Source organism: Mus pahari, chromosome 7 (genome assembly GCF_900095145.1).
Source record: "Mus pahari chromosome 7, PAHARI_EIJ_v1.1, whole genome shotgun sequence".
NCBI classification, from domain to species: Eukaryota; Metazoa; Chordata; class Mammalia; order Rodentia; family Muridae; genus Mus; species Mus pahari.
In genome coordinates this window covers 27,096,679-27,109,214 of record NC_034596.1, presented here as the reverse complement: position 1 = coordinate 27,109,214, position 12,536 = coordinate 27,096,679, and the positions used below count along the sequence as shown (strand labels likewise).

The 12,536-nt window shown below is 44.9% G+C and overlaps 1 protein-coding gene across 1 annotated transcript in view; it reads left to right on the top strand.

Annotated features, from left to right (window-relative positions):
- Positions 1-11,561, top strand: part of Dcdc2c (doublecortin domain containing 2C) — a 74,132-nt gene extending 62,571 nt beyond the window's left edge. Inside the window, exons 10-13 of the mRNA XM_021202358.1 lie at positions 2,197-2,276; positions 2,777-2,922; positions 9,589-9,636; positions 11,545-11,561. Of these exons, the coding sequence (XP_021058017.1) occupies positions 2,197-2,276; positions 2,777-2,922; positions 9,589-9,636; positions 11,545-11,561 (291 nt within the window). The remainder of the gene's footprint in view (positions 1-2,196; positions 2,277-2,776; positions 2,923-9,588; positions 9,637-11,544) is intronic.
- The last annotated feature ends 975 nt before the right edge of the window (positions 11,562-12,536 follow it).

The following is a 12,536-nucleotide window of genomic DNA, read 5'->3' as shown; positions in this document are numbered from 1 at the left end:
GAGAGAGAGAGAGAGAGAGAGAGAGAGAGAGAGAGAGAGAGAGACTCTAAAGTGACCCGGGGCATCATACTTACAGTGTACTATTTTGGCTTTTAATGTTAACATTCCACTACAGTTGTTGACGTTCCATTGACCGTGAGTAGAATTTGCACGGAATCCTGGGTCATCTTTGGTTTTCTACTCTGCTTGGTAATGTCAGAGTCAAGTGCAAACCAGACTATCAGCGGACATTTTTCTGTTTTTAAGAAAAGAGGTTTACAAAGTGGACCCCTCAGATACTGAGACATGAAGGTAGTCTTTGTACCCAGCCAGAGAAGTACCACCACCTGGTGTCCAGCACTGAGCCCACGTGTCACATCAAGTAAGTCCTGGATGGCATCGACTCAGCCTAGAGCTGAAGTCTGACCTGCCTTCTTGTTCTTGTTTCGTTGAGTTTTAAATAACGAGAGATGCTTCCAGGTTCCTCTGTCTCAGAATTCAAGGTGCTTGAGCGACGTCTTCTGTAGTCCCCTCCCCCCTTGCTGCTCTTTGCCAGTGACTGTAACACCCAGGAAGGCCTGTACACTTTTATTGAGACTTAGGCTTGGAAACCATGCATCAAATTATCTGCTGTAATAATCTGAAAAATTGTGCAGAATCCAAGGTGTTTTAGCGGCAGCTGGGTTGAGGACGGTTCTCGTTTTACCGAGGAGAAAAGAGTTTGTCCCCTTTAGACCCCATAGTCAGTGTATCCCTGGGCGCTGGATGCTGGTGGGCTGTGTCCACTCGGGCTGCCTCTTTGAATGCAAGCTTTCGTGGGTGGCTCCATTCTGTCCGCCAGAGCAGCTGTTGGCCGGGTCCTCTGAATTCTCATGCTGACTTCCAAGTGCCCAGCTGCCCCCGACAGCACCACCACACATATCTCTTGAAGTTCAATTACAGCCTCCGAGCTCTGGAGTGGTTTTTCACCCAGGCACGTTACACAGGACTATTGAAGGCCATCAGCTACACGGGGCCTCTTGAAATTATGGCCTAGAACTAAGATTTATTTGGGAGTAGGGAATCAGCCATTTCACACTTGACCTAAAAAAAAAAATGTGTCCTTGCTCAGGAAGGCTGCAGCTGTCAGTGCCTATCCATTCTCTTAGATACCGCAGGCTGGAGCCTCATGGTCCTGGGGAGGTTGTGTGTCTCTCTGTCTGAAATTGCTTATAAAGCATCATGGTACCGTCCCACATTTCATGAGATCTGCAAGTTCCGTTTTTTTTCCTAGGCAGTGATAAGTTTTCCTTAGCTCACTGGGAATAATTTGTGGTTGTGTTTTATTGTAATTATCTTGTTTGGGGGGGGGTTAGGAAGCAGAATGATAGACAGAAAGCAGAAGTAAATGAGAAAAAGGAAAGGTCATTTTTTTTCCCATTGAAATCTTGAATTGGCTTGGCATTTCTTTGAAGAGCACTTGGATCTAAAGATCAGGACATGGCATGGTGCCATGCAGGCTAGACACACCCTTTCCTTTGCAGCATAGATGCAAACTGAAAATTCAGAATCGCCAGGCAGAGCCTCTTTGGGCTACTTCTCCATTAGATTCCTGGTTTGGAGTTGCTGTGGTTAAGTTAATCTGGCAACCTAGAAACGGTTAAGAGATGAGTTTTTAATGATCACGGATTAGCTTGGCCTTTTGATGACTTTTTGTGATCTGTCCTCAAAAGAACTAGAAGTGTCGGTCACGGTTGGGGTCCAGGAGCCCAGATGACCTTGGGAAGCAGGGCAGGGCATGTGTCAGGATCAGCTTCCTTCTCTGCCCAGCAGCATCTCTTTGGCTGGCTTTGTGGCACTTCCTCTGAGGTGTCTAAGTTGACAGTCTCCGTTGGTGTGTAGTGGCGGCTCATTCCAAGCAGAACGAATCACAGTGACATGCCAGTTTCTCTTGGGACGAAGCTGATAGGCTCACCTCTCTCAGCCAGGTGTCTGCTCTTTCCCCACGATTTTATTTATTATTAAGGTGCCCCTACGGAGACAGTTGAATTTCTGGGTTTCAAGGCCCCCAGCTCCTAATCTACTGCGAGAGAATCTCTCCGAGCCACTTCCTTTCCTATTAGGTAGCCAGAGGGTAAAACTGCTGCTTTTAAGGGCTTCAGCCTGGTATTCACGTACTAGTGTGAAAATAAGGCCACATCTCAACCTCCGCCTAAGCCTTGCGGCTTTGCCTTTTAGCTTCAGGTAGAGAGCACAGGCTGTAAGTTTTGGAGGGAAGCTGCCTGTGAGAGCAACTGGATGTGGAGGCTGCAATGCAGGTAACCACCCAGCACCACTACCACCTAGGCTAGTGAGACTACCTAGTGCCAGTACCACCCAGGCCAGTGAGATCACCCAGTGCCAGTTCCATCCAAGCTACCGAGCTCAGCCTGTGCTAGTTCTACCCAGGATTGTTAGGCTTATCCAATTCTAGTACCATCCAGGCTAGTGAGGCCATATTGGTTCTGTGAAATGGTGCTAAGCATATAGAAGGGGGGACTTCACTGGAAACATACCCCATAATAGCCAAGGACACTAGAAATGGAAACAAGCACTTATTCCATTTTTCAGGGGACTTGGGCCCTGGCTGATGTATCCAAATGTCCATCAGCATGTATAAATGGCTCCTTTAGTTTCACAGGTATATGGTAGGCAGAGATTTAGCCAGTTGGTCTTTACGGACCCTGTAAATTTTGAGCACTTTTAGTGGAGGGGTTCATGCTACTTTTCACTATTTTTAGCAAATCCCTTCAGTGACGTCCTATGATCTTTTACTTAGGTGTAAAACGATGATTAGGACCGCAACATGGTGCAAAGGCGAGCGAGTCCCGAGCCTGCAACCCAAAGAACTGATAGGAGCCCTGGACCTGCTGTCGAGGGCCTATGTTGACACAGGCCAGTTGCAGGGGCCCCCTGTCTTCATTGGTAAGATGAAGCCGAGGAATTAGATGTTCCCTATTGAACGGTCCTTTCCCCCAGGAGAATGAGGCGATTTCAAATCCCAGAAGACCAATTCCGGCAGTCATAAGCTTTCTGTAGCTCCCTGGCTACAGAAATACTTTTTGGCTGTGTTATATTGGTGTTGGCAGGGATTGCTCTGTAAGTTTGAGTTTAGGGGAGCCATAGGGATGGGTTTCTTTCTTAGAGACACATGAACCAAAGCAATCTCTCTGCTCAGCCTTGGTACTGCTGCTCGATAGAGATGGGGCTGGAGGGAGCTGTGCTCTGGTCCCCAGGCACAGCCAAGGACTCTGTGTTCTGAGCTGTGATGTGGGATTGACTTTGAACCACTGAAGGTTTGAGTTTTGGGTCTTTTGACCTATGGAAAGAACAAGAGAAAAATTATTTTAGAGAAAAGTATTATTTTCTTACCTTCTTTTAGATATTTTCTTTCCCACTGATGGGTCTTCCTTCCTTCCTTCCTTCCTTCCTTCCTTCCTTCCTTCCTTCCTTCCTTCCTTCCTTCCTTCCTTTTCCTTTTTTTTTCTTTCTTTCTTTCTTTTTTTTTTTTTTTTGAGACTCCCAATTATCCTTTTGGTAACAGGCCAATTCATTTCCTCTATGGTGTTTGATGTTGAGGCAGCCTGTGTCAGTCTTCTGGAGAAATCTTGAATATGTATGTGTTTTCTAAATTGTTTCACAATATGGCTAATGGAGGGACTCCTTCATTGCCTTGGGCAGTGGAGTGTAGGCTTCCTCTGATTTATAGACAGTTTCCTTCAAACGGACCCAGAGAGGTTGTCAATGAATATGCTAAACATCTCTGAGAGGAAGTTAATATTTAACAAACAAGCTCAAAATGCTTACAAATTGAGGGCTGGAGAGGGCTTAGCAGTTAAGAGCGCTGGCTGTTCTTCAAGAGGATCAGGATTCTATTTCCAGTACTTATATGGTGGCGTACAGCCACATATAACTCCCATTTCAGAGTGTCCAGTGCCCTTGTCTGGCCTTTGTGGGCTCTGGGCACACAGGTGGTGCACAAACATACCTGCATTTAAAACCACCTGTATGCAAATAAGAAATTAAGTTAAAAAGTGCTCAGAAGTCGAGAGAGAGGAGAGTGGCAAATTAATCTAAGTACTGGGACCCTAAATGTCTCTAACTAGTGTAAATAATCTGTATGCAGTGGGAACCCCAGTGGACAGTTCCTTCATGTAGTGGCTTCCCTCCTTAAGTACTGTGTACCCAAACCAAGCTGTTCACTTCTCTGGTGCCCACCTGCAGATGTAGTGTGTGTGTGTGTGTGTGTGTGTGTGTGTGTGTGTGTGTGTCTTTCTCCTTTTGGACCCGTGCATGTGCAGGCTGGGTGAGGCTCTTTTGTCCTCGGGAGACCTTTATCCAGGTTCTCATTCATTTTCAGCTGACTCTGTGTATCTGCTTTTGACTGGTCCTTTTGGACATTTGATGGTCCCGGTGTGCCAACCAGACATTGAAGTCAACACTCTTGTCACTGCTGAATGACTAGAGTTCACTCTTATTGTATTCTTTGCTTGAATTTCCTAGCAGTAAGTTTCATAGAAATGGCATTCATAGCACAATAAATTGTCATGTGTTTCTAATGAGGACTCTCACATGTTTTTTTGTCACTTGGAGAAAGGACCCTATGATTCAGATTAGGAACATCAAGATCCCAGAGCCAGGCCTTCCAGCTCCTTTACAATTTCTCTCCTAATGGGAAGCACTTCCTTAAGCACTCCCTGAGACTGTGTCTCTTCTAGTAGAGGGCTTTGCACACTCTGAGGCTCTTAGGATATCAAACTAAAGCCCCTCCCCTGGCAGCACACAGTGAGGCTAATCTCTGGTTAGAACTTTACATTTTGGTTACCACCCTCAGATTTGTTTGCGGCCTTGGTGTCTGCACCATCCTCAGGCTGTTGGCTCCATGACTCTGCATCTGTCTGCAGAGGTCCGAATGGAGGATCCTGGGCAGTTCTTCTCTCCCAGTGAGCAGCATGGACAGCCATATGCTGAGGTACTGAGGGGAGGGGAAAGATGACTGCAGTGTTTAATTAGTTTATGTGGTTTTTGTAACAAATGAGAACAAACTTAATATCCATCTTATAGTTCTGTAGGTCAGAAGTTTGACACGGTCTCATGGGCGAACAACCTGTATTTCTGTCCCAGGAAAATCTGTTTTCATGCCTTTTCCAGTTCCCAGGGGCATTCATATTTTTGGTTTGTAGATCCTTCCTCCTTTTTCAAAGCCAGTTGCCTTTCTCTAGTTCTTCCTTTGTGGTCACATCCCCCCTGTTTCTTCTCTTCTATCTCAAGGGATCACAGGATTGTGCTGAGGGAATGTTCCCTGTCTATCACTGCCTCCATCCCCTCTGCAGCCCTAATGTGCCTTTACCACACAAGCTATCATGCCCATAGGTTCTGGGGCTAGGATGTGGATAGCTTTCAGGTACCACAATTCTCAGTTCCAGTCCCACCAAGTCCTGTGTGAGTTAAGCAGAGTTCTTGTGAATGCACATGTGCATATGTGTGCTTGTGAGGCTACGACGTGGTTGGAATCCTGAAGCACGTAGCCTTTCTAGACTGCCACCTTCCACTTGGTAATCGGTCTCTTTAAAATTCCCTTCTGGCAAATGTGAACAGAGGACCTACTACAGCCATCTTTTACACTGCCTAGCCCTGGTGTCTGCAGGAGTATTTCTGTGGCTGTAATGTGGAAAGCCGCCAGAAAGTCACTTGCTCAAACTTCTTGTACTAAGTATGGGAAACTGAGGCTGCCATCACTCTTAGCTCCCTGTGTTTTTTTCCCCCTTCATAAAATTGAGAAATTAATGCTAAATCTTTAAGGTTCCTGGCTTGGTTACGTATTGAGTCTATTACATGAGTGAGTAATTGGAAGAGAGAGGGTGTTGGAGACACCTAGAGCTGTAAGTAATGTGGGCAGAGTGGAGGGCCATAACATATGACAGGAAGGATGCCAGTGAGGAAGGGGCTGGGAGGGGATGGAGCTGGCTGGACATGATGAGAGGTGGGAAAGTGACTGGGAGGGGGGGTGATGGCTGCTCATGCTGGGTGGTACACTATGTCAAGAGTGATGGTCACACTTGGAGGGTGACAACTGTCCTGGCAGTTATTGGTTCTTTGAGTTTGGGTTTGCATCAATTCAGGTGGATGGCCTTTCCAAAGCCACATGAATCAGAGACATTTTCTTAGGAATCCATGTGTTTCTCCCCCAAGGCAGAGGAAGTACTTCTCTGTGTGCTGTTAGTATACTGTGGAGGCTAGTCACTCCGGGTCTGTGGCATCGGGTGGAAGCATTCACTGTCTGGAGAAATGCAGAATTTGACTTTGCTTTTGCTGAACATTTCCCATCAGGACAACCGTATCCTGCATCATGGTTCTCTCTCCCTCCCCTAACCCCCCACTGTTGTTCTATTGACAGAAGATTTAAGGTAGCTGAGCATCAGGAGGGACCTTGTGCTGAGAAAGAAGTTCTGCAGGACTTTGTCAAGAAGGCTGATGCTTTTGTGCCTGCCAGACCCTGCCTTTCCCTGCTTCTCACTTCTCTTTAAGCCTGATCATTTCTGAACACATGTGGAGTATTCCTTAACCCCAAATCCAAAGTGCTTCTGAAAGATTTTGGACCCCTACCTGAGGTGCCCTGTCTGACCTCTCCTAGTGACAGTCAAGACTCCCCCGTGCACTATACTTGTGTAAGATGGCCCTCAATAAATAGATTTTGAATTTAGACAATCAGGGGTGGTTGCCAGAGAGCCACAAGATGAATTTGTCACTACTGAGCTAGCTACTACTGATGGGAAATACTTTCTTGACACTGACGGAGATTTACTGAGTCTGAAGTACTTTCTGATTTAACTATGATTCCTGAAGGACTTGGGCAATGCCTTTGCTGAAATATTTAAGGGCCAGTCTGGTACAGAGAATCAATTACCTAGGTAACAGCTCCGACAGCCAAAAATGAAATGCTTTCTAACTTTGGGCATCTCTCTTTTCATACACTAGTCACATCTTACATCAAAGAGTGGATTTATTTTCACAAATCGAGAGCTAACATCTTGAATCATGAGCTGCTGAACCTTTGGTGTTTTAGTGTCGCAAAACTAGTCGCAAAACTAAATGCACACAGGGGCAAGTTTTGTTGTTTTTGAGGCAGGGTCTCACCTGTCCCAGGCTGACTTTAAACTTGACCCAGAGCTGAGAGCGACTTTAAACGGCTCCTCCAGCCTCCACCTCTCCAGGGCTGGGATGACAGACATGCACCAGCACGTCTAGTTTGTGTGAAGCTTGGAACCTAGTCCTTGGTGTATGCTGAGCAAGCCCTCTACAGATTTAAGCCACCCCTCAGCCCCACAGAGCTTACAGCTAGGAGTACAGCATCTGGAGTTCTCTATGGATGAAGGCGATGCTTACCTCTTGCCAGCTGACTCATGGTGGCCTTTGAAACCTCATGGCTTTAATGAAAACTAGCCTTCTCTTCAGACTCGTAGTTTTTTTTTTTTCCTTTTATGGTCTTACCAGCTTTATTTGTAGTAGCCCAAAACTAGAAACAATCTAGATTCCCCTCCACTGACGAATGGATAAAGAAAATGTGGTTCATTTACACAATGAAATACTACTCAGCTATTAAAAACGAGGACGCCATAAAATATACAGTCAAATGGATAGACCTAGAAAATATCATCCTGAGTAAGGTAACCCAGACCCAAAAGGACATTCATGGTGTGTACTTACTGATAAGTGGATATTGGCCATAAAGAACAGGATACCTACTCTACAATCCACAGACCCAAAGAAGTTAAGTAACAATGAGGGCTCAGATGAGGATGCTTGATTCTCACTCAGAATGGGAAAGAAAATTNTCATTGGAAAAGGATGGAGGGAGGTAAATGGGTGGGTGAGAATGGGGAGTGGATGAAAGGGGATCAGATGTAGGGAATATCAAAAATTGATGGGGGAAATATATCTTGGGGGTATTGGAGAACTGGGATCCCTGCAGCTACAGGGAGTCTATGAGGGTGACTCTAGCTGAGGCTTCTAGCAGCAGTGGATATGGAACCTGAAAAGGCAGGACGCCTGGTGTTTCCTAAACACTAACTAGCTACAAAACTTTTGACCCAAAATTTGTCTTGCCTATAAGAAAAGATGTTGAGGAGTCTGAGGGAAGGGCAAACCAATAAAAAAAAAACCAGAAATGAATGTTTAGAGAATAAGACTAAATTTTCTTCACAGCTAAATAGTATTTCATAGTGTACATGTATCACATTTTAATTATCTATCTGTCAGACTCGTAGTTCTTGATTTCCCATTTCTGCTCTCATTGTCAGATCCCCTAGCTGCTGCTATGGGCACTGCAACCTCAGCAGCCAGTCCCTCCACACACAGGCTCTCCCAGTCCCTGCCTTCTGTGACAATAAGCTCTGAAGCTGGGCAGACCCATGGTTTTTCAGGTCTTCAGAACAGCCTGGGTCTAATTCAGTTCTTCGGAACGGGAGTGCTTATTAACAAAAGCGTTTCCGTGCTCGTTGTGCTGACACTGGTGTGGAAACACGGGGACACTTGAATACAGCAAGTGCTTTAGCTGGGAGGTGGGGCAAGAGTCTCTTGCAAACTTCACGGTATTATTTGAAATCTAGGCAGGCTTGTTGGTTGGACTGTTCCCCTGTGGCAGGGCTTCAGAGAAGTAGAGTTGGATTCATGTCAGACCTGCATGAGTGGGTGTGTTTTCCTGGGGTTGCAGTGCCCATAGCAGCAGCTAGGGGATCTGACAATGGGAGCAGAAATGGGAAATCAAGAACAATGAGTCTGAAGAGAAGGCTAGTTTTCATTAAAGCCATGAGGTTTCAAAGGCCACCATGAGTCAGCTGGCAGGAGGTAAGCATCACCTTCGTCCACAGAGAAGTCCAGATGCTGTACTCCTAGCTGGTGTCAGTTTCGTGAGGCTTGTTTTAGTGTTCTTCATATGAGAATAACGATTCTTTTACTGTTTTCTGTGATCCAGGATTCCCAGGTTGGCCACAGAGGAGCTTTATGTATTCTGATCAAAGTCCTGCTAGAGGGGGTCTGTTATCTGTGCTGTAAAACTACAACACAGGAATCCCTACCACCAGTCACTGGGAGAGAGCACCACGAAGCTGGAGGAGAGAGCAAAGCCCGTGAACTCAAGCAAAATAGGCTTTTCTCTTTGAGAAAGAAAGCGGTCAGATCAACATCCAATCATTATCCAAAGACTAATGTCTGCATCTATTTCTACATAACAGAAGCATGGTTATATCTTCAATAGGGTCTTTTTAAAAAAAGATTTATTTATATGAGTACACTGTCGCTGTCTTCAGACACACACCAGAAGAGGGCATCAGATCCCATTACAGATGATTGTGAGCCACCATGTGGTTTCTGGGAATCGAACCCAGGACCTCTGGACGAGCAGTTGGTGCTCTTAACCCCCGAACCATCTCTCCAGCCCCAGTAGAGTCATTTTTTTATTAGTCTGAAATTCTCTCCAAGCAATCCAGAAGGTTGCGTTCCACTGCTTCTCTTGGCCTTATGTGTCCCACTGACAGCTCATGTTGAATCCTCTGCACAGTTCATTAATGCCCCTGTTCCTTTTCATTTTAGCATCTCTCAAGAACTTCTGCAAGAATAAAGAGGTGGTTCCAACGCCTGGTAAGAGAGTGCACTATGAGGGACTGATCATTTGCAGGACTTTTGCACATGACATAAGGTGTGGGCAGAGGAGCATTTGGTGTCACTCTGTCCATCTGAGTGACTGTACTGTAGTGAGGTCACTTGATTGCTAGCCACATCTGGGTTTTTCTGCCTCCTGTGTGAGTTCAGCTTTGGATGCACGGGGCTCCCCTAGCTGTGAGTGCAGTTTGCCAAGTTGTCCTCTGAATGGTGATCACTAGGTCATTTGACAAGGGAATTCTTTGACTTAGCATATGCTAGCCCTATCTTCCAGTCAGTGCAGTTTAGATAGTCTTCTTATTGCTCTATGCAATTATTTTGAAAGTTCACTGCATTGACCCTGACGCTATATTAAAGAAAAGATTAGAGAAAATCTCCCAAGGCTGGTGATAAGCAGGCCACCTCAGACAAGCATGTGCCCCTGGTGTACTGCAGCGGATAGCCCTAGCTCCAGTTAGAAGCTGATTAGGTGACAGGCCGAATTATGAAAGGAAGCTGCATAGACCACAGGCAGTTCCGAGAACAAATCCTTGATCTCACTTATGTTTGAATTTGAAAGACAAGGTGAATGCCAGGACTTTGAAAATGGATCCCTATATATCTTCACATAGCAGGCATATTTTTTGCCAAACTGTTGTTTTGTATCTTCCTTTTTTTGTATTATATTAATATTTTATCCATATAGATGCATTTTTATACCTTGATTGTATTTTCAGTTTTGCTGATGTCACATGTCTTCAAAAAGGGTCTATGAGGATGGGATAAGGGAATTTCTGGGTCCAATCATGATTTATGTTTTATTTATCGAATAAGCTGAGTTTCTTCCACATGTCACTTGGGTGCTTGAGAAAAATGATGAGAAGGATACAGCTCCTGCCTCAGTTGCTCATGTCTGGGGTCTGCCACAACCCTTATGTGGAGTCTTAACTGCGTTCATTAGAGGGCAGTGAAGAGCCAGGGGCCAGGAACAACTATCCTAGGCTCTGACTTCTACATAGATTATACATGGCATATAGCAGTCTTTATTTTTTGTTCCACATCTCTGGTTCATACAGTTACTTTCACTATCTAAGCTTTTATAACTACGTATGTATGTATGTATGTATGTATGTATGTATGTATGTGTATGTATGTATATATGTGTTTTCACTATTAAGCTTTTATAACAATGAGTACTATATCATGTAAGCATTTATTTATGTTCACTATTTAAGCTTTTATAACAATGGAAATTGCATGATATAAGCTCTGATTTGTTTTTAATTTTCTCAGCAAGATTTCAGCTATTTATCGTAATATTCCTACAGTTCCTGTAGGCATGAATTTTTCTATTTTCCAAGAGAGAATTCGCTGAAACTAAGAGAAGGAAGTGGGGATTGTCTAAGGCTATTTTGAACACAAGACTCCAATGTCATTAACACAAAGCCCAGTATAAGCTGCTCATTGTGGACTGGGTGTGTGCTGACTGAGGAGGGAATATGTGTGAGCACAACATAATCCCGCTGTTCTGAGTGAGCCCATACGTGTCAAGGTGCAACTGGGGTGGAGAGAGTTGCCAGTGATAAGTGGGAAGGTAGAGAAGTTTGGCAGATACTTGGAGACAGACCATATTTAGAATGATGTACTGCCAGCAACTGTTAAAAAGGATGCTAAGATACAAGACCTGTATAAAGGACGATTGTTAATGGTCAGCAGGAATTTGCCTGTCTGATATGGAGAAGGAACTGTGGGCAGAGGGATTTGAGTATTAAGGATCGTGGCAAAGCCACAGTGAATTTTTCGAGGTTTGGCTCATTGGGTGTGCATGCAGTCAAAGGCTGGTGTGTGAGGAAGGAAAGGAACATAACGTGGTAATTCAGGGCTTGACTCTTTGGTCCTTTGTGTTAGTGATGGAGGAAGACTGAATCGCAGCAAGGAATATCAATCCCAAGTCTCAATGACTCTGAGTGGCAGAGCTTTCTTTAATGACCACAGGAATCCCACTGTGGGGTAGAATCTCTACTGAACTTCTCTCTTCCCTTCATGACCTAGGTGTCCTTGGTGCTGTGATGTTGCCCATCAGTACCTGGCCTCTGAATTTGATGCCAAAGAGAAAGGCAGAGACAGGAATGAATTGTATTAAACACTTAACCCTCTCAGTACGGAAGGGACGAGATGTGGCTCACATTCCTTTGGTTGGAACTACTCATTTGGCCTACTAAGATGTGGGTGGCTGGAGATGCAGATCTGATAGCCAGCTGATCATGGGTGCCAGGCCCTTATTTGCTATGACATCTTTTGTCTTGTAGATAATGCTAAACCAGAGAGACAGTAGACTAAATTTATGTATTATTTAGTAGCAAAGGGAGCACAGGAGTATTTGGGTATAACCCTAGTATTCTATCAGATGAGGAGACCTGGGCCAAGACAGTGCGGGCATACAGGTGCCAACAGGTATCTGGGAAGAGCAAATGGTCTAGATTTGGCACAGTGGAAATAGAGGGTTAGAATGAAACTAGAGTTGAGGTTTCTGCTTTGGGATTTGGCTGTTGCAGCAGAAGATGAGAGGGAGAATAGACCTTGATAAGAAGGTCAGAGGTCACCATAGCACATTTTCTGTATGTCACGTGGGCTGCCTGGTGTCCTCCCGGTTCTATGAAGCTCCTCTAGGGAGAGACATTTTTATGTTATTTTCAGAGGATGATGGTCTTGATTTCCTCAGATCAATAATGGTTAGGTTGACCTGGTGTGTGTGGTTTGTCAGGAAGAGCTGGTGTACATAGGTTTCTTCTATGTACTTCATAGGCTGTCTTGTTTGTGTTGAGCACAGGCTCCAGATTCTCCTATGTTTTCATTTCTTTCCTTTTTTAATAAAAGTGCCTTCCCTGACTCAGAGACTC